This window comes from Nuphar pumila, chromosome 2 (assembly GCF_984573655.1).
Source record: "Nuphar pumila chromosome 2, dmNupPumi1.hap1.1, whole genome shotgun sequence".
In the NCBI taxonomy this organism is placed as follows: Eukaryota; Viridiplantae; Streptophyta; class Magnoliopsida; order Nymphaeales; family Nymphaeaceae; genus Nuphar; species Nuphar pumila.
This window is the reverse complement of record NC_143250.1, coordinates 148,515,270-148,542,648: the sequence shown is the minus strand read 5'-3', so window position 1 is coordinate 148,542,648 and position 27,379 is coordinate 148,515,270. Positions and strand designations below refer to the sequence as shown.

At 39.4% G+C, this 27,379-nt stretch overlaps 1 protein-coding gene across 1 annotated transcript in view; it reads right to left on the bottom strand.

Moving 5' to 3' along the window:
• Positions 1 to 2,256: 2,256 nt before the first annotated feature.
• The window catches only part of LOC149847604 (uncharacterized), a 47,072-nt gene continuing 21,949 nt past the window's right edge, over positions 2,257 to 27,379 (bottom strand). The window contains exon 2 of the mRNA XM_089997120.1: positions 2,257 to 2,546. Within this exon, the coding sequence (XP_089853246.1) occupies positions 2,342 to 2,546 (205 nt within the window). The 3' untranslated portion in view covers positions 2,257 to 2,341. The remainder of the gene's footprint in view (positions 2,547 to 27,379) is intronic.

Below are 27,379 nucleotides of genomic sequence, written 5' to 3'. Positions count from 1 at the left end.
CAGTTATGGTATTAGAGCCTAGGAACAATAAATTAAAGATTACGGTCGTGCCACACCCTACAAGCGCTCTGCGAGTATATTTTATTGTTATTTATGTTACTTGCATGTTCTTTTTTTATTATGGTGCCATACTCTTTTATATTCGTAGACTTTACTAAGTGTGAACATTGAACCAATGAAGCACATATTAGATATATATAACCCTATCAGATACAATCCTATATGTGTACACTATATACCAGACACATAAATATTAGTGGACGTGAAAAAATTACCGCTGACCTGACCCTACTCGATATTACTAAGTATAAGGATATATTGGATATGGACGAGTTATTTGAATATCACACCAATGTTATATAATGTCAAGGTTAGATGCTAATATTATGGTACCGATGAAACCATATAAGAACTGGAGGCAAGTATGAGAGAAAAGTACCCCAGTCTTTTCGAGTAGTCCTTGTATGTGAATTTCGAGAACAAAATTCTTTTTAGAGAAAATTAATGTAATACCCATGAATTTTATCAGATAAATAAACTTGAAATTTAGGTCGTTAAGCTGGTATGAGGTTATTTTTATTATTTTAATTGTTTATTCATAATTGGATCTCGAATATCCTATTTGGATCTTCAATGTTGGATCCCTAATATCATGTTCAAAACTTCGATATTCCATTCGGATCTTAGATATCGGATCACAAACCTTAAATTGAATATTTAATAATAGATTTTGGTCAAATGGATTGGATCCTCGAAGTTTAAATTGAATTTTTAATGAGAAAATTTCTATATTGAGCCTATAACACTTTAGTGGGATTGGTATAGCCTAGGCGATGTTCAGATCCACACTATTGCATTTGGATCTTCGACATCAAAACTTCAACATTAATATGGATCCTTGTATCGAAACTGTAAGGATCAATGTATATTTAGTTGGATCCATAATAATTCATTTGGATCCATAGTTCCAAATCATATCATCAAAACTTCAGATTCCTGAATCCAGATTTATTAAAAGGATTTATGAAGCACAATGGATCCTGGATTCATATTAAGTTATGTCAATTTTTGGATAATGTAAACGGATCCATATTAACCTATGAAAGACCCACAAGATCGTATCGAAGAATAAACCAAATGTATTAAGAATATAATACTTTAACGCCTAAGAAGGAGATCCAGATCCACGAACGGATCCGGATAAGTCAAATAAGGATCCATAAAGGAACCATATATATATGTATAATAGTATGTATATATATAACTATATAAATATATATATAACATAAAATAAATATATCGCGTGGATCCGTAGTTGGATATATTTGGATCCAACCTTCGGATCCAGATCTATTTGGATCTGACCTTCGGATCCACTCTGCAAAGTTGTTGCGGATCAACATCGCTTGAGAGACACGGATCCAACACACGGTTGGATCTCGGGTCTCAGATCCGGACCTAGGCCGTGCCCGTGTATTAAGGTAAGCAGTGGAAAAAAAAAAAAAAAACAAACAAATAAATGCCTGATACGGGCTGCCCGTTAAAAGGGACGTGTTAGGGTTCAGAACCCTAATACACGCCAAAGTTTAATGGAAAGGGGGTGGGGAGATGCGCAGCCGCCAGGAGGAGATTCCTCCCTTTTCGGGCACCCTCCTACAAAAGGGGGTCCCCGAGTCTCTCTCTCTCTCTCTCTCTCTCTCTCTCTCTCTCTCTCTCTCTCTCTCTCTCTCTCTCTCTCTCTCTCTCTCTCTCTCTCTCTCTCTCTCGTTGCTGTTTCCAGCAAGTCCCGTTGCCGCCTCCTTGTTATTCTGATCGTCGTCGGCGACCTCGCAGGGGAGCCCGACATTTTCCCATCCAAAATGCATGATCGTGCTGAACACATCTGTAAGGTCAGAGTTTCGAAAAAACACAGAAAAAAAATCTTAGTGGGTAAGTTTTCATTTCTTATATATATATATATATATATATATATATATATATATATATATATATATATGAGCAGCTAAAAAACTTAAAGACTCCAGTAAATATTACACAAATACCAACCTACCCATGTAAAATGGCCAGCCACCTTGAAATTTTCAGCAGACCAGGTCCAACCAAAATCCCAAGAACATCATAGACAGGAAGACTTTAAGCCAAGTCAAGAGAGTGATGATTTGTGTGAATCTAGTAAAAACCAAAGAGAATTTACAGTAGTAGCATCAAACTCAAGTCTTAAGTTGCACCAAATTCACAGCTTGAAAGGATAGGTACTTAGCAACAGTTTTTTTATTATTTTTAAAGCAAAAGCATATAGGTAATTCTCATTTTACATAAACAATAAGGAGATTGGTGTAGTCTACCCGAAATTGTAGTGCTTGTCAACAGCCTGTGATACATCCCAGGTACACTTCATCCCCTTTGGAAATACAACGAGGTCACCCGCCCCAAACTCCACATAGTCATCATGCCCATCCGGGTACACCTTGACCTTCCCTTCCAAAAGGAAGCATGTCTCCCTGTCAGCATACGTCCATGGGAACTTGCTGGGAGGACACCCCCACCTATTCATAAATCACAAGAGAAATTATATCTAAGCTGCATATCTAACATTAGTGAACTTTGAAAATATTGTGCCACTCTGAAAAACTTAGCTACTGATGACAATTCTATGCATTGCTATGTACTGTTACATCGGCACTTGGCTATTGCATGAAACATTAGGCAACATAAAAATATCTCTCAACCAGTTGTAGTGCAAGCTTGCCATGCAAAAAGTGAATCCTTTCAATCGATGCAAAATGGCACACTTGCTATGAAAAAACTGGGACTAGTTGAGATCAGCGCTGAGAACGCTCCCAACTTTACCAAGTGGCGTGCCCATACATCCAAAATAAAATGTGTGCTGCAAAGTACGACAGAAAGTGTGGAAGAATAAATCAAAATAGCTAGAGAATATAAAAATATACAGTTGCACCAACAATTGCATGCACACATTTAACCAAAAAAATAGGTGCACTATAGCTGACAGTATTTTTCAGACAACATAAATGGCTCAGAGATGACTACAATCAGGACCATAATACGACATAGATACTTTTTTTTCTTGAGAAAAAAAAAAGGAATTTTATAGATCAAATTGCACGTACGATGTGGCTAGGTCTCACTGGATCACTGGGAACCTACATCCACCAAACCATAACATGAAGCTAAGCTAGGGCTGGTATACAAACTGTGCAGCTCGTGACTTGCCACAGTTCAGCTCTTTATAACTGGTGAGCCAAGCCACGAGCAGCTCTTTCAGCTTAAACAAGTTGAGCCCGAACACTAGGTGTTCGGCTTGGTTCAGCTTGTGTAGATAAAAATATGTATATATTTTATGTGCATATAATATAAATATAAGGAGAAAGATTAATGAAAAATATATATAAATTAGTTTTTAGTGTAATATATAAACATAATATATTCTATGTAATAATTGCCAAAGCTCCACTCTAAAGCCAAATACAACATGGAGCTGAGCTCTATTCTTAACCTAAAATGAAAGGCCTCATATGCAATTTACATTAAGCATTCGAACTTCTTTTAATTGTAGTCTTCTCTTTTTGTTGTCTTAGGAACCATCTTAAATGGAGGAAGGGAATGTCTTATTATGAGTAGATTTGATAGAGGAATCATTATCATTGTAATCTTTCACTTTTGCTGATAAAAACACACTAGGGCAAAACTTTCTCATCGCTTTGAATTCTTCTGGAGGAAATAAAGCATGATGAGACTTCATCTGTTCATGAAAGAGAGAATAAAAAAAACAATCAACAATTGAGACCTCGTCCTCTACACCCTCAAACCTAGGAGGAAAGGGGAGGTCAGTTTCTAATGATGGATTGTTAAGGGCTTCAGTTCAATGTCATGATCAGGGGTGCAAGAGATTGGGTGATGGACCTGGTTCCTCGGTAGCTACTCAAAGCATGAGATTAAAAGGCTGCAGATTGTCGAGCTTGTACATTGAACAGATTCCTCACAACCTGCCACATGAGAAGGAATGGGCCCCATATAACTTGCTGATCTTAAACAAGAACTCTAGCAAGCCAGTGTGGTCCTATGCTGGGCATGCCTTACAATGAATCTTAACTAGGATATTTAATTGCAGTAGGGGCCAGAGAGATGGAGTTATCAGGATGTAACTCGTGTGAGAGATACATGTGGAGGAATCAAGACAGGAACATGATGGGTCCCTTGCAGCCTTCCACATCACCCAGGGGAGTGGTGAGGGCTGCCTCACACATGCAAAGGGTATCCAAGTTCCCAACTTGAATCACCACTTGCATAGACGTTGAGCCCACCATTATTTATTGGTGGATGTAGCACTGACTGTGTGGTGCTTGAACCAGGTTCAGAGGCATGCGTGAGGCCTAGGCAAGTCAAGTGTGATACTTCACCAGGAGCTTCACTGGCAGTGATCTCATCGCTAAACTCAGACTGCATGCATGGCCAGAACACCCTGCCCCCTCACTAAATCAACCAATCAATGGCATTGTCCATGTTTGACATGTCATCAGGCTGAAGAAAACACAGATTGCAGCTTGAGAGTGCCTTGTGGTCACTGGAAAACTGACAACAAGCTTGCAGCCAGGGATGTAAACAGACTGGATTCGGGTCGGCAACTATGGAGACATAAGAGGACTCGAGAAGAAGTGGACCAACAGGGTTAAGGTTGGATGTCTTGAGGTTATGGGAGGCTACGGAAGGTGAGATATTTAAGGGAGAAAAAGAAATTCTCAAATTGAATGAAAGACAATGAATACCAAATTTCCTATATTTATATGCTAAAAAGGGCAGATGTGACCATACAGATTCAAATCCCATGAAATTTAAGCTAGATGTGCAAAGGAATTGAAGCAAAGATCGTCAAACAATGGCCTAACAACAGTAACAATTACTCAAATGAGAATATTGACCATTCCACATTCCTTGTTTCTAATCTACAAAAGAATTTATCTATGATTTGGTGGGTTTGAGAATTCTGAGATATCCAAGTCTGGGTAGTGGAACCATCACACAGCATGTTCTTACAATTCAAACTCCAATAGTCTTAACATGATGTAAGCTTCACGATTTTTAATCAGCATGAGGAAGCTCGAATCAGATGCAGTCCTACTGTCCTAGAGTAAGCAGACTGCTGCTATTGTTAAGATATATATATATATATAGGTAAATGCTCTATAGAGGCATTTTTGTCATTTCACACGTGTAATAAAACTGTTTATTAAACAGTTATTTTTCTCTTATTTTTTATTTTCCTTAAATATGAAATACTGTAGAGCCATTGGGGGCTCTATAGTCAAAATGACCATAGAGTCATTGGGGCTCCGAACGGTCAGAAATATTACTGTCGGGAGCTCCCAACGACTATATTGGGAGCTCCCAATGGCCCCTCTTTTCTCTTTTTTTGTTTTATATATATGGGGTGTGTTCCCCTCTATTTCTCAAGGCTTGTATTAAGCCCTTGATCAATAAAGGCTTATAATTTTTATATTTTTACGTATCTTTCCTTTGCCTTATTGATTTTTGTATTGTCCCATAGAGGACTTGTGCATGTGCACTTGTATGATTGTGATCTTGTAAGCCTTTAAGTGGCTAATGCTTTTGTACTTTCGCATATTTCATTACAGCTATGTGCTATTACATGCTGTCATGCTCCTTTTAACTGATGTAATACCAGAGTTATCGGAAACGCCTAGCCAAGTGGGGAAGCGTGCTTCCCCGAAGCTCCTTTTTTTCATTTTTTTTTGTTTTGTTTTGTTTTGTTTTGTTTTTCTCTTTTTTCGCTTCCCCCTCGCTTCCAGTTCGCTTTCTAGGTTGCTTTCGGTTCGCTTCCGAGACGATTCTTGATTTGCTTCTAAGTCGTCTCACGCTTCCCGCTTCCTAAAATTTTGAAAGTGCCTCACTTTCCACTTCCCGTATCGCTTCCCGCTCCCGCTTCCTCGACTGGCAACCATGTGCTATACCTACATAGATGTAAGTACTAGAACCAATCATTAATCACACTTTGTCGAATGGTTATTTGCTGTTAGGATCAAGCAGTTTCATTCCCAACACCCTTTGAAGACTTCTAGTTGCTTTCAGCTGGGGTAAGCCTCTTAGTACCTATCCTGCATTAGCGGTGAGTATTTGCCACTCCCAAGGGTCTTTGAAAGACTTTGAGTTTCTTCAGACAAGGGGTGCTAAGAAGCAAATTAATCACCAGATGATTCGTTACAGAATATCCCAATTATAGGTCTCCTTAGCTTTGTCTTATAATTGAAAAAGTGGTAACAAACTTTAATTTGCTTAATTCAACAATGATGTGTTAAAGTAGAAGTGAAATGATAGAGAGAATGCTGCTGTTCAAAATTCAGTATTGCAATCCATCTCCTTGCTAGAATCAAGTGAAGCCATGGTGATGTTTGGATATACAACTTATGAACTTCACAACAATGGAAGTCAGAATCATTTTTGTGCTTGACATATCTTTAGAAAAAATCCTATGGCAAATAGCCCTATATAAAGAAGCAACAACTTTTATAGGTAATGTTTCCCTCCATGTTTTAATCGAGTTTATTTATCTTAATAGTTGTGATGTTCCTTCCACCCTACCGAGATACATGCCAATCTACAATGTTATTGCTGCCAACGATGCCGCTATGATGCTTCCATCTAAATCTTCACCACCATTAACAGGAGTTACCACAATCACCACCAGTAACTGCAGAACCTCGCATCCACCTTTGTGTCAACCTCGATGATGGCAACCACCAGAGCATGGTCATGAGAGTACCACCACCTCATCCTCACCAAAACCACTGCATTACTACCACCTCTCACACACCATTGCTGCCACCACCGTGTTCTCTTTGTCCAAACATGAGCATTGTTGAAAGGATGCAACGGATGGCCATCCCATTTCCCAATGTGATAAGGATGGCTTCCCATAACATCCCTTGGATGGATGTTTTCACTTCCTCATGTGCCTCTTGGGTTCTCGTGTGACTCTCTGATTGTCACCCATGTGATGTTTTGTTCCTTGTGTGACCCCTTGATGATTGTGCATAAGGGACCCATGTACACCAATATATGTGTGTCCCCATTGAGACGTGTGTGTCTTGTATGCTTGGCTATTTCCTCATAAGAAAGACTCATCTCCCTTCTACCGTGGATGTAGGCTACCATTTTGAACCACATAAACCTATCTTTATTCCTATTTTCTCATACTTCTCTCCTCGATGCCACTTAACATGGTATCAGAGCAGGCCCATACTTGCCAACCTTCCCTCCTGCACACTCATCCCTAGTGGGATAAAGTACAACCGTGCTCGCCCCTTACCATCTCTTGTTTACCTCTTCACTCCTCTACCATAGCAAATGAGGATGGCGAAAATAACCCCAATCTTAACCAGCCGCATATGCAAAAGATGGTGGTCCAAGAGCAAAATCCTACACTCAAAATCACCACTACTAAAGTCAGCTTCATCAACAGAACGTCATCGACCCCTCCACCCGACAATCCGAGCAATGATGAATGGGTGTCCAACAAATGTCCTCATTCTTGAATTCCATGGAGCCCAACATTGTCAAAGGTTTCTTCTTCTTGGATACAACCAAGGAAATTTGGGACTCATTAAAGGACATGTATGAAAAACAGAATAACCTTGCTAGGATCTACCAACTACAACAAGAGATAGCCAATTTCAAGAAGGAAGGTAAGCCCTTCCATGCCTGTAATACCCGTGAATTTTATCAGACAAATAAACTTGAAATTTAGGTCGTTAAGTTGGTACGAGGTTATTTTATTGTTTTAATTGTTTATTCGTAATTGGATCACGAATAACCTATTTGGATCTTCAATGTTGGATTCCTAATATCCTGTTTAGAACTCCGATATCCCAATCAGATCTTAGATATCGGATCGTGAACCTTAAATTGAATATTTAATAATAGATTGGATCCTTGAAGTAAGTCGGATTTTAATGAGAAAATTTCTACAACACTTTAGTGAGAATTGGTATAGCTTAAGGCGATGTTCAGATCCACAATATTGCATTTGGATCTTCGATATCAAAACTTTAATATTAGTCTGAATCCTTGTATCGAAACCATAAGGATCAATGTACATTTAGTTGGATCCATAATAATTAATTTGGATCCATAGTTCCAAATCAGAGTATGATCAAAACTTCGGATTCCTGGATCCGGATTTATTAAAAGGGGTTTACAAAGCACAATGGATCCTAGAACCATAATAAGTTATGGCAATTTTTGGTTAACGTAAATGGATCGATATTAACCTATGAAAGACCCACAAGATCGTATCGAAGAATAAACCAAATGTATTAAGAATATAGTATTTTAAAGCTTGTAATATTTTGAATCCTCAGACAGATCCAAACTGCCCAACTAGGTGGTTTCATTAAAGATTTGGGTCGCGGGTCTCGGGGGTGGCCAAACCGAAACCGTACCCAATTGGGGTGTAATATATATATATATATATATATATATATATATATATATATATATATATATATAAGATAGCAATAATAATACTAAGTATAAATAAATATATATGAATCCGTAGTTGGATCCGTATGGGTCCAAATATCGGACCCAAACCATCGGTGGGCCGTATATCCAAACCGTGGCTAGATCGCGGGTCATGGATCCGGTTGATCGATGCCCCACAACTCACTATGCGTTAAGAAAAAAAAGAGGCCCTACCCAATAAAATGGGTGTTAGGGTTCTGAGAGAACCCTAATGCAGCCGATAGGGAAAAAGGGGAAGGTTTTATGTGCGCAGTCGCTGGGCGAAGCGAGGAAGGTAACAGCCTCCTTCCGTTTCGGGGCCACCCTCCCTATTTACTCCCCTCCCACACCTCTCTTCCTCCCACTCGCCTCTTCCTTCTCCTCCCACACTCACTGTCTCCCTGTCCCTCTCGAACCCTTGCGCAGCAACGGAGAAATTGAGGTTGGCGGACTCGTCTCTTGCAGCAACAACCTCTTTCTCTCTCTCTGTCTTCTCCTCTCTGCCTCCCTGTCCCTCTCGACCCGAGCTCGCCAGCAGGAGCAACTGACGTCGGCGATCTCCCTGACCGCGATAGCCACCTCCTCCTCGTCGGAACAAGTAGGTTTTCCTATTTTTTTCTTTGGGGTATTCAGTGAGTCAAGCATGGGATGCGGGTGCAGCGAACAGGGATTTACGGGTGCAGTGAATCCCAAATCCGACAAGAAATTTTGGGGATTTAGGGTTTAAGCTACCGAATATCCCAGAATCTCCAATTTGGGGATTTTGGAATTTCAATAGTAAAGAGATAGAGTGTTTGGCATGGATTTAAATCTGGGGGAATCGAGTTGCTATGTGTGTTGTGAGTTTAAAATTCGGGATTTCACGGTGAACCCCAAACCAAAACCCCAAATCGTTGATTTGGGGGTTTTGTAAGTCTGTCAAAGAAGTATAAGAAGGGGAGAAGGGTTTGGTTTTGGATTCTCGACTGCCACGATATATATATATATATATATATATATATATATATATATATATATATATATATATATATATATATATATATAATGAATTTCGTATACGTGAATGCTTGCAGATTTCAACTCATGATCAATAATTTGATTCCTGTTATGAATTTTAGTTTTCATTTGGTAGCCATCTGGTAGATTCGGATGTAAAGGTCTTCTTATCATTTCCTGAGATTTAGACGTGATGCCTCTATTAAATCGATTATGCGGGTACTCTGACTTGGTGGTTCCTGAAAGCTATATTGTTATTGTTGAGATTAAGAGGTTTAAGTTTAAGTTTTCTTAAACATAGGTTATTTTGATATTTCTTGTTTAATAAGGGACTTGTATGTAATTTGATAGTTTGACCTCTCTTTATTTAACATAGAGATTAGCCCTAATGAAGGTGAACGAGTCTTCTCTCTCTCTCTCTCTCTCTCTCTCTCTCTCTCTCTCTAGTGTTCCTTCGTCCAGTCGCTACATGGTATCAGAGCTGCTGGATCTCTGGAGCCTAATAACGTAAACAAGAGCCTCATAGCGTGAACAGGCGGCGTAAACAGGTGTGGTCAAATTTTTTATTGTTCTATCCATTGAAGTGCATAGATCTGATCACAGATCTAATGTCTGACTAAACTCAGGACATAGATCTGTAATTAGATCTACAGATCGATGAGAGTGTTGCATCTGGATCGACTGCAGCGTGGTTGGGTGTTACGGCAGAGTGGTTCTTCTTATTGTCATGCCGAGAAAAAAAAATTAATTTATTCTTCGTGGAAGCTGCGGTGAATATTCTGTTTCGTAGTTGCTGAAATCTGATCAGAAAAAAGACAGTTGTGTTCGACGTGTTGACGTTGTTCTGCTTTGCTTGAATTTAAATCTGATCATGTACCAGGAAGTCGTGATTGATGTGTTCTGTTTTTTTTTAATGTATGTTTATGATCTGATTTTTCCATTGTGTCTAATGTGGGTTAAATAGTCGTATGTGGTTGTGGAATCTGCTGAGATATAATCGTGAAACAGACTGTTTTCTGAATCAGCTATTGTGATTTGGGTTGAAAAGTCGTGTGTGGTTGTGGAATATGTTGATGCATGATCACATGTTGTTTTCTGCATCAGCTATTGTGATTTGGGTTGGAAAATTGTGTGTGGTCGTGGAATCTGTTGATGCATGATCGTGGAACATGTTGTTGTGATCTTGGTTGACGTGTGCTCATAAAACACGTTGTCCAAGAGTTTAAATCTGATTATTTTTTCCCTTGCAGCCGTATTAGCATCAAATATTTCATATCCTGTTAAGCTCTATTCAGTATGGGTGAAGCTTCGAAATTTGCCTCGAAAATTGAGGCTATTGGAGAGTATAAGGCTTTTGCGAACCCCTTCTCGTATGGTTCGTCTGTAAGGTTGAATGAAACAAATTATGCCAGGTGGTCCAGAACTTTTATGATGTCGGTATCTGGACATCGTAGAAAGCATATTTTACTGGAAACTGAACCTAATGAAAAGGTGGGAAAATAAAGTACTTGAGACGAAGATAATGACATCGTTATGTCATGGATCATGAATAGTATAGAACCACATATTGCAGATGGTCTAATTTATTACAATACAACAAAACAGATGTGGGATAATCTTCGAGATACGTATTCTCAAGAAACTAATGTGAGTCGTATCCTGCAAGTCGAACAGGAGATATATAATCTGCAGCAAGGAGATCAGACCTTGACTCAGTATTATGCCTTTGTCAAAGCAGTGTTAGAAAGACTCAATGCCCACAGGCCTTTGTGATGTTCGCAGCAAAAGGATCATCAAGAACAGACCATGGTAGCTCATTTTCTCACAGGTTTATCTTCAGAATTTTTGGTTGCAAAAGTACAAATGTTGATTGGATCCGATGTACCTACTCTTGTTGATGCATACAATCGTCTGAGTAGACTTGCGATCTCTCTTCCACAATCTCACCCTTTTCTCAGTCATTTGCTTTAGCTATCCCATCTGGTTATGGGCGTGAAAATATTCAGAATATCAGAGGACGAGGAAAACTTCAATGTACATTCTGTGGAAAATCTGGACATTTAGAAGATCGTTGTTGGGATAAGCATGGCCGGCCAACTCCTTCTTCATCAAAGTCAAATGCTCCAAAAGCAAATGTTACTATACTAGCAAATGCACATGATAATACCTCTGCAAGTGACAGTATCACCCTCAGTCGAGCAGAATATGATGAGCTAATAGCTATTCGCCCTTCGAGCTCCTCCTCTCCTGTAGCTGGTGTGGCCTACTCAACTGGGAATCATCTTCATCTGAATGATAATAAGTGTGTTATTGACTCTGGTGCATCCAGACACTTGTGTGGAAATTCGCTTTACTTTTCAGATCTAAAGGATATTACTGGTCATCAAGGAGTCTCATTAGCCGATGGGAGTTCATCACCAGTTGTTGGTCAGGGAAATATTTCTATATCCTCCTCTTTACAGTTGAAAAATATTCTTCATGCTCCCTCATTTCCTCAAAGTTTACTCTCTGTTAGTCGTTTTACCAAAGAACTAAACTGTAGAGTGATATTTGATCCGATAAGTTGTCATTTTCAGGATTTGCTGACGGGGAAGAAGATTGGTGGAGGATATGAAGAAAATGGAGTCTACTACCTACATCATCCAATGGGTAATGTTTATGCTGCAGTGGAACACTCATTCAGTCCTGTTCAGTGGCATCGTCGTCTCGGTCATCCTTCATTGTCAAAGCTTCGTTATGTCTTTCCTCAAATTCCTTTTACTACATCGTTTCAGTGTGAAGCATGTCAGTTGGGCAAGCATCATTAAAGTTCATTTTCTTCGAGTCAGAGTCAGTCCAGTCATAAAGTTTTTGAACTTCTTCATGCAAGTGTATGGGGTCCTAGTAAGATTCCTACTAGGACTCAGTGTCAATATTATCATGTTATTGTTGATGATTTTTCTAAGTTGTCGTGGGTGTTTTTAATAAAAGAAATATCTGAAGTTCCAAGTATTATCAAATCCTTAATTCTTGAAATAAAAACTCAATTTGAATCTGTTGCCAAGATTGTTCGCACTGATAATGCTCTTGAGTTTAAATCAAAAGCCCTGTTACAATTCCACCAAGATCATGGCATTCAACCCCAAACTACCTGAAATGGTGTGGCTGAGCGGAAACACAGGCACCTGCTTGATGTCGCACGGACCCTGATCAACCGCATGCCTTCATCCTCTGTGGGAGATCAAATTCCATTACATATCCTAAAACCTAATGCCCCACTCTTCTCTTTCTCACCTAAAATATTTGGATGTGTTTGTTTTGTACACAAACTTGGCCCTGATCATGATAAATTAGCTGCTCAAGCTACAAAATGCATATTTATAGGTTATCCAAAAAATCAAAAGGGATATCGATGTTATGATCCAATTTCTTGCCGAGAGTATGTCAGTGCGGATGTATCTTTCTTGGAATCCATTCCATATTACTCTAGTACCGGTTCCCAGATGCAAGTTGATCCAGTTGAGTCTTTTCCATTACCTATACCTCCTTTTCCGTTGGAATCTGTCCCCTCTTTACCGAACCAAACTTCATCTTCTTCACGATTTCATAATCCTCCATTGGCATATGTGCGTAGAGCTCCACCACCTCTAGTGCCTTCATCTTCTTCTTCTCCTGAGGTAAGTACTACTGACAACAGTGATCTTCATGATTATGATAACAGACCAATCTCTCTACGGAAGGGGAAACGACAATGTACCTTATATCCCATATCTAACTTTGTGTCTAATGTCAGAATTGGAAATCAGATGAAAGCTTTTAAGTCAGACTTATCTGCTGAAACTATTCCTCTGAACTATCAACAGGCATAGCTAGATAACAGGTGAAAGCTGGCTATGCAAGAAGAAATGGATGGTTTATTGTCTCAGCATACATGGGATCTAGTTGATTCCCCAGTGGATGCTGACATTGTTGGATGCAAATGGGTATATACAATAAAGTACAAATAGGATGGTTCTATTGAAAGGTACAAGGCCAAATTAGTAGCAAAAGGGTATACTCAGACTTATGGTATTGATTTCTTTGAAACTTTTTCTCCTGTTGCACGGATGGGCACCATTCGTCTTGTTCTCTCAGTAGTTGTTCATCATGGTTTGAAATTGTGTCAATTAGATGTGAAAAATGCATTTCTATATGGGGATCTCTCTGAGACAGTTTACATGCAACAACCTCCTGGATTCGAGGTTGAGGGAGAGTGTCAGAAGGTGTGTAGATTGAGAAAGGCGATATATGGCTTGAAATAAAGTCCACGTGCATGGTTTCAAAAGTTGTTTAAAGTAATGTCAAATTTTGGCTTTAATAGGTCGGCGGCAAATCATACATTATTTATCAAGAAAACTAACTCAAGCATAGTTGTGATGGTGGTATATGTAGATGACAACATTCTTACAGGAGATGATGTGAAAGATATTGAAGCTACAAAGGCTCATCTTCAAAAACACTTTATTACAAAAGACCTTGGTTCACTTAGATATTTTCTGGGTATAGAAGTTGCCAGGAACCATGAAGGGATGGTTTTGTCTCAACGGAAGTATGTTCTTGACTTATTAAAGGATTTGAGGTTGAGGGGGAGTGTCAGAAGGTGTGTAGATTGAGAAAGGCGATATATAGCTTGAAACAAAGTCCGCGTGCATGGTTTCAAAAGTTGTTTGAAGTAATGTCAAATTTTGGCTTTAATAGGTCGGCGGCAAATCATACATTATTTATCAAGAAAACTAACTCAGGCATAGTTGTGATGGTGGTATATGTAGATGACATCATTCTTACAGGAGATGATGTGAAAGATATTGAAGCTACAAAGGCTCATCTTCAAAAACACTTTGTTACAAAAGACCTTGGTTCACTTAGATATTTTCTAGGTATAGAAGTTGTCAACAACAGTGAAAGGATGGTTTTGTCTCAACGGAAGTATGTTCTTGACTTATTAAAGGAAACTGGAATGTTGGGAGCTAAACCAACAAATATTCCCATGGACCATAAAGTTCAGTTGTTTGAAGAAGGGTCGAAACTGATTGATAGCAAAAGCTATCGCTCTCTAATAGGAAAGCTACTATATGTAACTGTGACCAGGCCTGACATTGCTTTAGCAGTAAGCAAAGTTAGCCAATTTATGGACAAACCAACTGAGATAGACTGGGATGCAACTATAATGATTCTTAGGTATTTAAAATCCTCTCCTGGAAAAGGGTTATTATTCAAGAAAGGTGAAACTCTGGAGATAGTGGCTTACTCTGATGCTGATTATGCAGGATCTGTATTGGATAGAAAATCTACCACAGGATTCTGTATGTTTTTGGGAGATAACCTAATTTCATAGAGAAGTAAGAAGCAAAATGTGGTTGCTAGGTCGAATGCAAAATCAGAATATAGGGCTATGGCCCAAACAACTGCTAAATTAATGTGGGTTCGTACTGCTCTAAATGATCTTCAGGTGAAGGTTTCCTCTCCTATGACCATGATGTGTGATAACAAGGCTGCCACATATATAGCGAACAATCTGGTCTTTCATGAGAGGACAAAGCATATTGAGGTTGATTGTCACTATGTAAGAGATATGATTCAAGCTGGTTATATCACTACCAAATATCTAAAGTCGGAGGACAAAGTTGCAGATATGTTTACTAAGCCTCTTGCTAGACCAAATTTCTCAAAATGTTGTGACAAGATGAGCATGATTGATATCTATGCTCCAGCTTGAGGGGGAGTGTTGAGATTAAGAGGTTTAAGTTTAAGTTTTCTTAAACATAGGTTATTTTGATATTTCTTGTTTAACAAGGGACTTGTATGTAATTTGTTAGTTTGGCCTCTCTCTATTTAACATAGAGATTAGCCCTAATGAAGGTGAACGAGTCTCTCTCTCTCTCTCTCTCTCTCTCTCTCTCTCTCTCTCTCTCTCGGTTCTCGTGTTCCTTCATTCAGTCGCTACAGTTATCAGTTGTGGTAATAAGCATGGTGTTGCCCTATTGAAAATCCCTCAACATTCATTTAGATTGGCCAGATTGTCTTGACTTAAAAATAAAATTGTGTTGGTTGATTTTCTCTCTATGGTGATGTTCAGTCCCTTACTGTTAGGTTGTTAGCTTTATGTGTAGATCCGATGTCGGGTATGATTAATACATGATAACTTAATGTGTCACACTGCTTGCAACTGTACACATCCTGTGATATTCATGTTAACTGTTTTATCAATATAGCCTATCAATCTTACACTGTCATGTCAGAGTCTGCCTGAATGCATGAGTCTTATCCACAATCAGCCTTATAATTTGAATAGTTGTTCCACATTTATTGCGTACACTTCCTAATCGGTGTGAACTACAGCAGAATATAGATTTCCTTTTGAGTCAGCTCACGGGTGAAAGCTGGGAGTGTTTAAGCGTATTTTCTGGTACATATAATCCATGTGAGGCATGCCTTACATTTTGAAATACGTATACATATTAAACGCTGGTCGGAATGCTCGGGGTTGAATTCAATACTTGAACTCTTAATCTGCATGCTCAACTTAGACATTTTGCCATGGTATATCCATAATTCTGATATGAGTGTTATATATATATATATATATATATATATAAAAGTGAGAAGAGGGATTCTCAGTTTTATTGTCGTATGCACTTGTAGTGTGGCTAATACTCACCAGTTCAATGTAGTTACATGCTTGAGTAGCTCTGAAATTTGCAATCTGCTATATAGTTGTTGTAACCATCATTGCATTCATCACTTTACACCCGCAGCTTGTTGTACCACACACGCACAATAGATTGACTATATCGGGACTGCATGTATGTAGCCTCTATGTGTTCGTTATTTTAAGAGCATTTGTAGTTGACAATACCATGTGCATTATGTTCAGCATATGTTGATGTGCCAATTATGTTTTATTAAAAAGACTCACATGCATGCGAATGTTTCTAGTTACAAGTTACATTATGTCATGCACATACAGGGGTTTTGATTATGCCATAGTTCATGCTTATTACAACAACAACAACAACAACTACGCCTTCATCCCAAAACAATTGGGGTCAGCGATATGAACCAAAAAAGAAATTCATTTTGGGTCTTCCACATGAATCCTTTTCCTCCAATCATTTCTATCCAACGCCATGTCCTCGGTGAGGTTCAAAGCATTCATATCCTTTCCTATCATCTCCATCCAAGTCTTCCTAGGCCTACCCCGACCTCTTTTAACTAATATATTTTCCCATTTCTCCAACCTTCTAACTGGAGCATCATTAGGCCTTCGCCGAATATGTCCAAACCACCGTAAACGATTCTCTCGCATCTTATTTTCAATGGGTGCAACACCTACCTTCTTACGTATCTCTTCGTTCCGAATCTTATCTTTTATTGTATTTCCACACATCCATCTAAGCATCCGCATCTCAGCTACACTCATTTTTTGAATATGATGTCTCTTGGCAGCCCAACATTCCGTACCATATAGTAAAGCGGGTCTAATAGTCGTCCTATAAAACTTTCCCTTCAACCGCAATGGCATTCTACGATCGCACAGCACTCCAGTAGCACTTTTCCATTTCATCCACCCAACCTTTATCCTATGATTTACATCTCCATCAATTTCTCCATACTTTTGAATGATAGATCCCAAATATTTGAAACAATCATCCACCGGTATTTCTTGCTCACCAAGCTTCACTACACTCTCATCACTACTTCGTTGCTTACTAAACCGACATTCCATGTATTCTGTCTTACTCTTACTCAACTTAAAACCTCTTGCTTCCAATGTCTGCCTCCATAATTCTAACTTAGCATTAACCCCAGCTCTAGACTCATCAATCAAAACAATATCATCAGCAAACAACATACACCACGGTACATTTTCTTGAATTGATCTTGTAAGCTCATCCATCACTATCTCAAATAGGAAAGGGCTTAAAGCAGATCCTTGATGTAACCCAACCGTTATCGGAAAATTGGTTGACACCCCTCCACAAGTGCGGACATTGGTTACTACTCCTTCATACATATCTTTAATTATACTAATGTACTTGAGAGAAACACCTTTCTTCATCATTGTCCACCAGAGAACGTCCCTAGGTACTCTATCGTATGCCTTCTCTAAATCAATAAAAACCATATGCAAATCTTTGTTCCTCTCTCTATATCTTTCAATAAGTTGTCTAAGAAGATGTATAGCTTCCATAGTTGATCTTCCAGGCATAAAACCAAATTGATTCTCCGATATCATGACAACCTTCCTCAACCTAGACTCAATCACCCTCTCCCAAAGTTTCATAGTATGACTCATGAGTTTTATACCACGATAGTTTGTGCAATCTTGTATATCACCCTTATTCTTATATAAAGGCACCAAAGTACTCTTCCTCCACTCATTAGGCATCTTATTTGTTCGCCAAATCAAGTTAAAAAGATTTGTCAACCATTCTAAACCTTTCTCTCCCAAGCATTTCCAAGCCTCGATAGGTATACCATCTGGGCCAACTGCCCTTCTTGATTTCATTACATCATGTAAATAAATATCTGTGAATACATGTCCATTTCAGGGTTGGTATAAGTATATGTCTTGAGTTGTTGGGAAACCCTGCCTAATGGGCAATATGGGTTAAATACCCGATGTGTGTACTTGGACTGTTAGCTTGTGTGCTATGGCAATGAAACCGATGAAAAACTTAATCTTAAGTGTTGTGAGTCTGACTGGTTTAAAGGTATTGGGGCATCGGTGCTTACTGGTTTAAAGGTTCCGAAGCACTCTGGGTAATAACCATAATACTGATGAAAACTTAAATTTAAATTCTGTGGCCTAACTGGTTTAAAGGTATCGGGGTTTGTGTGCTTGACTGGTTTAAAGGTACTGAAGCACTCTTAGTGGGTTTGTGCAATCAATATGAAAAGAAAATTTGAGGATGTGTATGCCTTGGTAAAATAACTAAGGTTGAGAACCTACTACTATGATAGTAGAAGGTAGTTTGGGGAAATGCCCACGTAATTTGGGTAATTTAAATAAATGAAAAGATTAACCCACTCAGATTCGGGCTTACCTTGGAGAGGGTAGGTGGTACAAAACTCTGGGGACGTGTTTTCCTGTTTCAAGCTAAAGTGACTCGTTGGTCCACAGTCCTCGGAGTTGGGGGGACCCGGTCTACCAATATGTCCTAGGTGGTAGCTCTTTGTTCTTCTGCAGAAGTTAGGGATGCATCCTGTTTTGGTTTTGGTTTTGGCCTTTGGGAGGTTCTCTCAATCACTGGCCGCTCCCTTAGGATTTATAGTTTCGGTTAGAACGTTCGGGTTAATAAAACACCCATGAATAATAAACCCTCGAATGTTCTCTTCCGTTACGGGTGATTCGGCCCGCGTGTACCTGCGGGATAAGAAAAGATAAACATTAATTAGAACATTTTAGGTATCACACTGAGTTGAATTACGGGATTGCAGTTTCACAGTTAACCAGTCATTTCATAATGTATCTCTTTACTTTTAGCATACTTTAGAAATTATAACATGTGAGATGTTTAAATCATGTTGATGTGTATTTGTTAGTTAAATGTTATTCATGTTAATGTTGTGGTTGCGAGTTAAATGATATATATGTTACTGTTGTGTAATTTCTTTATTTGATCTTGTATATGTTGAAAATCACCCACGGCACTCACATCACATACTTGACACATAATATACCTGTAAGAAAATTGACAGTAATTCCTACTAAGATAGTTGTAGTCTAATTCCAATCAATTTACTATTTTTCAGGTAAAGAATAGGTCTTATGAGCGGCTGCGGGATGAGGCATCAGATCGAGATTTTTGGATTTATTGTTTCAGGGATAATTTGAGTTCCTTTTATGTTTTTAAAACTCTGATGTCATTATTCATTGATAGTGAAATGAAGTAAACGTTTTGGCTTGCTCTCCACTGTAATGTTCCGGAATGCTTAACCTTGGAATTATTATTTGTTTTTGCTGTTTAAAAATAAAAAAAATAAAAATAAAAATAAAATCCTAAAAATTTGGGTTAAAATTTCTGGGTGTTACAATGCCTATCTTAGTTCCTTGAGATGCATGTGGGATGAACTCGGTCTATACCATGGTTGCCAGTTGAGGAAGCGGGAGCGGGAAGCGATACGGGAAGCGGGAGCGGGAAGCGAGGCACTTTCAAAATTTTAGGAAGCGGGGAAGCGTGGGACCACTTAGGAGAGATTCGGGAAGTGTCTCGGAAGCGACCTAGGAAGCGTCTAGGAAGCGACATAGGAACCGTCTCGGAAGCGAGGGGGAAGCGAAAAAAACAAAAATAAAAAATAAAAAACACAAAAAAATTTAAAAAAATAGGGGAAGCATGGGGGAAGCGCGCTTCCCATTAAAGGGAAGTGCATCCCCCATTAAAGGGAAACACGTCCCCCATTAAAGGGAAGCGCGCTTCCCATTAAAGGGAAGTGCATCCCCCATTAAAGGGAAACACGTCCCCCATTAAAGGGAAGCGCGCTTCCCAAAAAAGGGGGATGCGCTTCCCAAAAAAGGGGGACGCTTCCCCCCACGCTTCGGAAGCGCGACGTTCCGCGCTTCCGAAGCGCGCTTCGGGGAAGCACGCTTCCCCTTTTAGCTAGGCGCTTCCGGTAACCCTGGTCTATACCGACTTGTGGCCTCTAATATCGCCACGACAAAAAACAGATCGAGGAAGATTAAGTCTTCAAACACCTTGTTGGCCTCAACCAAGATTATGTGGTCTTGAGAGGGCATATTCTCGCGGCCCTAAAATTGCCATCCTTCAATATCGGCAGTGTCATGATCCAATGTGAGGAGACAAGGAGGGTCATGAACCTCGAATTCAAGGCCGAATCTGAAATTCATGAGAAGGTTGTCTTCAATGTTGACTCAAAGAAAGAAGTTGCTCATGCTACTCATGGACATGGATGCTATAGTTGTTCTCATTGCAAAAACTTGGTAACACCATAGATAAATGTTGGGAGATACATTGTCAATCGGGCAAAGAAAAGAGTCAGAACGAGAAAAAAGAGATCAAGGGAATAAACTCACTTGATGGTCTTGCAGAGTTGATTAAACAGATCAAAAAATTGAACGTTGTTGTCACTCTGAATCCACAAAGGCTGAGATATCAGGTAATTCATTTGCCCTAACAACTCTCTCAAGTGATAACAAATGGATAGTCAAAATTAGGGCGATCAATCACGTGACGAGTCACCGTGAGTGGTTAACAAATCTTCAGATAGCTAACAAAGAACCTGTGTGCATTGCCAATGGCTCATTGGTTCCCGTCTAGGGAATGAAGGAGACATCATTCTTAAGTAATAACCAATCATTTGGAGTTCTCTATATTATTGCCCTTACTACAAGTTTGTTGTTTGTTAGTAAATTAACCAAGAGCCATGATTGCATTGTCGTTTTCTATCTTGAGCATGTCGTCTTTCAGGATTTCAAAATGGAGATTGGTAGGGAGACGTGAGTTCAATGGACTTTATTTTTTGGACGCCAAGACCCAAGCATATCTCACTCATAAGGCTATTGATCCAGAAAGACTGTGACACTCAAGATTGGGACATCCATATGATAGAATATTAAAAAATGTGTTCGCTAATGTCTCTGCATGTCATGATTCTTGTGATGCTTGCCAATATGCCAAACAAACTAGGATTCCATTTATGAATTCTGATAATAGGAGTAAAGACTCCTTTTCATTTAGTTCACTCTAATGTTTGGGGCCCCACACCAGTTGAGTCGTATTCTAACTTTAAATACTTCACTACATTTATTGATGATTGCACTCACACTACATGGGTCTATTTCCTTAAGCACAAAAGTGAAGTTTTAGAAGTTTTTAAAGAATTTCAAAGCATGGTTTGTAATAACCGAAATTTTCTCATTTTAGTGTAGGGGATCCACAGTTGGATCCATTTGGATCCAACTTGTGGATCCACATTTTCAAGTTAGACATGGATCCAAATTCATGGGCCCAGATCAGCAAAGGATCCACTCTTATAACCTGCCCGGATCCAAACTGGGATTTGGATCCCGAATCGCAGGTCGCAGAGTTTGGACCCGAACTTGACCCCATGTTAATAAAACCTCGTTTACAAGAATCGTGCCTAGAGCACGATTCTTGCCAAACTCAAGAAGAGGGAAGGTTACGGAGGGTCGTAATCGACTCCCTCCACCTTTCGCGGAAGGAGGGAGGGCCTTCGTTCAATAAAAGGGGGCTGGAGAGGGTCTCGCCCTCTTCACTCTGCACTTGTCTCCCTCTCGAACTTTCGCTCAGCAGCAAGGTCACCGACGCCGATAACCTCCTCGTCTCTGTCTTATTCCCTCTCGATTTCACGCGCAACAACGGGACCTCCAGTGTCGGTGACCAACGATCCGCGGCAGGCACCTTCTTTTCCTCTTCCTCTCGGAATCCCCTCCACGACGTCGGAGCAGTCTACACTCTCTCAATAAGTGTTGGCTACTCTTTCAGATGATTGCATTGCGGCAGATCTATGGAGTAAGCTGTCTCAGACATACTCTCAGATATCATAAGCTCGAATTATGTATTTAAAAAATGAGTTTCAAAATTTGAGAAAAGACTCAATGACAGTTATGGAATACATAGGCCGCATGAAGAGTATTACTGACCAATTGGCCATTATTGGAAGTGCTATTTCAGAAAAAGATAAAGTACAACTTCTTAATGGATTGGGCCCTGATTTTGACATGTTTACTACAGCATTGTCCTGTCTTCCCTGCTTGCCCAACTTTGATGACCTTCAGGCGAAGCTTCTTCAACATGAGATGAGTATGAGACAACGGGCGGAAGGAAATGAATCAGCTCGTTCTTACTCAGTTTTGGCTACCGACACTTCTGTAGGTCTTGGACGAGGAAATGGAGGACATCAAGGAGGCCGAGGCCGAGGACGTTTTGGGCAAGGAGGTCGTGGTATCTTGCCTACACCTAATATTTCGGGTGTTTTTAATGTAGGGAATCAAAGGAGAGTGACCACTTGCTTCCTATGTAACAAAAGAGGACATGTGAAAGTTCATTGTTGGTTTAATCTGCAGAACAAAGGAAAGACAAATAAAATTGAGAATAAGTCAGGCACCGCTGTGGACACGAAAGCGCCATCTGCAGATGTGCAACAACTTTTACTATCAGCATTATCACAGATGACGATCAAGCAAAATGAACAAGGAGAATGGTATGTTGACTCTGGTGTTGCCAGTCATGACACGGGTAATGCGGGTAAGTTATCTCACTTATTGCCTTATCTTAAAAAAGGTAGTATAGTTACGAGAGATGGAACTTCTCACTCCATTAGTCATACTGGCAGTGCACATATTCCTATGTCAAAATCCTCACTTCACTTGTCTAATGTCCTTCTTGCTCCTAATATTAAAAAGAACATTGTTTGTGGCTAAACTTGTTGACGATTTGAATTCTTCAGTCGAATTTACACCCTCCTCTGTTTATGTTAAAGTTCTACAAACGAAGGAGACGTTCGTTGAGGGGGAGTGACAAGGAAACATGTACGTCTTCAAGGAGATTCCCTCAATCCCAGTTCTCCAGTTGGAGTCGTCTAAGCATTCTTCAATCTCTTCGTCTTTAGAGTCTTTGTCCTTCAGTCCATTGAAATTTTTTTATTCATCTTATTGTAATAAGCCTGATATCTGGCACAGTCGCTTGGGACATTATAGTCGAGGTTTCATTGAAAATCTCGTATCTAATGGTCTTCTTCCAAAGTCTAGTTTATGTTCCCTTTTAGAGAATAAAAAATGTTCATCTTGTAAACTCTGCAAAAGCCATGTTCTTCCCTTTCACAATATTAATAAAAGAGCTTCAAAGCCATTTGAGATTATTTGTTCTGATGTTTGGGGACCCGCCCATATTCCTTCTCTCTCTTGCAGTCGTTACTATATTATATTTGTTGATTCTTATTCCCGTTATACTTGGATATATTTCATGAAACATAAACATGAAGTCTTCCAAGTATTTCGAGAATTCCATTCAATGGTCAAAACAAATTTTTCCAGTGATATTGTGCATTTACAATGTGATGGTGGAGGAGAGTATTCATCAAACGAGTTTATTGCTTTTATTCGAGATAAAGGAATAAGTCGATAGGTTTCGTGCCCTCATACTCCTCAACAAAATGGGGTTGTGGAGAGAAAACACTGGCATATTGTTGAAAGTGCGATGAGTATGCTACATGACAGCAAGGTGCCCATCAGTCTTTGGACAGAAGCCTTTCACACATCTGTTCATATCATAAATTGTCTCCCTATGGCGCTTCTGGATCGAAAATCTTCGTATTATACTTTATTTGGAAAACATCCTTCCTATGATGAGATACGTGTTTTTGGTTGTGTATGCTATGTGCATATTGATTCCTCCATGCGGAATAAGTTTCAGGACAAGGTCGTTAAGTGCATATTTGTAGGGTATGCGAATGAATACAAAGGCTATTGATGCTATGACTCTAATACAAAACGTATTAGGACATTCAGGAATGTTGTTTTTGATGAACAGAATTTTCAGATCAATGACTCCGAACGGTTGCCATGTCGAGAAATAAAAGTATATGATCCATGGATGAGCGCGGATCTATTTGCCAATACAGGGGAGACACGTCAGGCGACTTGTTCTTCCTTCAATTTGAGTAGGGAGTCAGGAGACTCACAGATGCATGTCTAGTCATCCTTATTTGAGCCATTTCCAGTTGAGCTACCTCCAGTTGAGCGTTTCTCTAGTCAGATTTACACTAGAAGGGACAAAAATACAGGGTCGAGGGATGTGAAAGTCGTCTCTAGTGATCTGGTTCCAAGGATGTCACGCATCAGACATCCTATTCAGCGATGGGTAAGTTATGAGACTTTCCCCTTGATTTTTAGTTGTTTATGTCCCAGCTCACAAACCAAAATGAACCCACTTGTTTTAATCAAGCTCTTTAATCTCATCATTGGATTGAGGCTATGAATGAAGAAATGAAGCCCTTCATGAGTGTCAAACTTGGGAAATAGTACCTCGACCAGAAGGAAAGAATGTAGTTGGTTCAAAATGGGTTTATAAAACAAAATATAAGCCCGAAGGAAGTATTGAGAATGGGTACAATTTGTGCCATCATATCTTTGGCAGTCGACCGAGGATGGAAGCTTAGTCAGATGGATGTTAAAAATGCATTCTTGCATGGGGTTTTGAAGGAGGAAGTATATATGGAACAACCGCCTGAGTATGACAAGAAAGATCCTACCACCTGGGTGTGCAAGTTAAGGAAGTCTTTATATGGGTTGAAACAGGCGTCTCGCTCTTGGTTTGAAAGTTTCTCCATGCAAATTCAAGGCTATAGTTTTAGAAGATGCTCTTTGGATCACTCGCTTTTTATTTACCAGAAGTCGGGCACCGTCATACTTCTTCTTATATATGTTGATGATATTGTGATCATTGGGAATTCAGATAATCATCTACAAGAAATAAAGCGATTTTTGATGAAAGCTTTCAAGATAAAAGATTTGGGGGAGTTGAGATACTTCCTTAGTGTAGAGGTTGACAGACAAAGAGACACATTGACACTCATGCAACAAAAGTACACACTTGACCTTCTGGAAAGGGCCGAGATGACCAATTACAAACCAGTCACCACTCCAAGTGTATTACATCAAAGGCTGAGCTCTGAAGATGGCCACCTTTGTGTCAATCCTACAACGTATAGAAGTATTGTAGGGATGCTGCAATATTTGACCTTTACCAGACCAGATATAGTTTATGTCATCAATCAGGTATCGCAGTTTATGCATGCTCCAACGGAAGGTCATATGGAAGCCGTGAAGCGCATTCTACGTTATTTAAAGGGAGCTATAGGAGACGAACTTGTTTATCGCAAGAATAATAACCTACATCAAGGCCATGAACTCATCACTTACACAGATGCAGATTGGGCAGGAGATCCAGATGAGAGACGGTCTGTCTCTGGATATTGTGTGTACATTGAACATAATTTAGTGTCTTGGAGCAGTAGAAAGCAAAAAGCAGTGGCACGATCGAGTACAGAAGCAGAATACAGGTCGATGGCTGCAGGCACAGCAGAAGTTACATGGATTAGGCACTTATTAAGTGATCTTGGGGAGACAATTATTCGATTATCTCTTCTATGCGACAATCAAAGCGAAATAAATATTGCATGTAACCCCATTCAGCATATCAGAACAAAACATATTGAGATTGATCAACACTTCATACGGTAGAAAGTCAAGATGAAAGAGATAGAACTACGTCATGTTCGAACAGAAGACCAAGTAGCAGACTTTTTTACCAAAGGGTTAACAGGACATCAATTCTGGTTGTTAAAAGGCAAGTTGTACATGCTCCAAGACCACGTACAACTTGAGGGAGGGTGTTAAAATAGAACATGCGTATGGGTCTGGATCCAGATCCATACGCACGATGTTGTTAACATGTTAACGTGCATAGGGTTTTCATTAATGGCATTTATGTAATATAGCCATTGTAATTTGTTTATATGTAATGTTTGTTAAAATACATGCAATATATGTATATATATATATATATATGTTCATATACATATATATATGTATTATCTAAAATACCTAATAGGGGTATTGTAGTCATTTCACAAGTACCTGATAGGGGTACTTGTTTCTTTTCATTTATTTTTTTGTAAATTCTTTTTTTTATTTTTTTGTATTTTTGCCTGCCTAAAAGGGGCCCCACCATGGAGTCAATGGGGCCCCCAACGGTCACATTTGTGACCGTTGGGGGCTCTCAACGACTCCATGGGAGCCCCTAGGTGGCTCTTCTTTTAAGGCCATAAGGCCACCCCTCCTCTCCTTCTTTTGTGTATAAATAAGGGTGAACCCCTCTTGTATTCTTCACTCTTGAGAGCTCTCTCTCTTTTCAATAAGAGACATTTATATTTTTATGTTGTGTTGTCTCTTATGGGTTTGGGTGTTAGCCCTTTTGTTTGTTCATCAGTAGATGTTGTAAGTGCTTAACACACTCTTTGCTTTTCCGCATATTTCATTACATGGTATCAGAGCCTTTTGTATGCTCTTCTTCTTAATATAGCTAGTTGTGTAGCTATTTTTTTTTTTCTTGTTGTATCTCTCTTCGTTTGTCCTCTTGTGAGTGATTAAAATGGAAGGAGAACAAAAGATTGATCTCTCCTTCAAGCTCAATGGCTCCAACTACATGATGTGGGCCGCCGCCATGGAGAACAACCTCAAAGGTAAAAAACTTTGAGGATACGTTATGGGCACCATTCCGAAACCACAACTCCAACTAACTAAGATGGATGGTGATCAAGAAAAAGCTCTTGAAGAAAATGTCCGCATGAAGGCCATTGAAGATCACCAATCTAAAGTGGAAGATTGGAAAAGTAAGCATGCCAAGATTCTTGCTTGGTTCATGAACAATGTGGAGCTCAAGATTTGCGCCAACATTGCCAAGTTTCGAATTGCTAATGAAGCATGATTCTTTATGAAAGGTATGTTTACTCAAAAAGACTTTGCTCGTCAATTCTTTCTTCAAGAAAAAATCCGAACTATCAAGTAAGGAGAAATGAGTGTAAGGGATTACTTTAGCACTCTTGGACCCCTATGGGATGAACTATCTTTACTAGAACCAAAATGGGTTTCTAGTGTGGATGTGGAATTAAGGAGAGAACAAATGGAAAAAGAGCACTTTTTCCAATTTTTACATGGGCTTAGGCCTGAATATGAATAAGTTAGATCTTCCTTTCTTCATAGATCTAAGCCTCTTCCCTTGGAAGATGCCATAGCCGAAATATGCCAAGAAGAAACTCGTCTTGGCATGATTAAAGGAGGAGA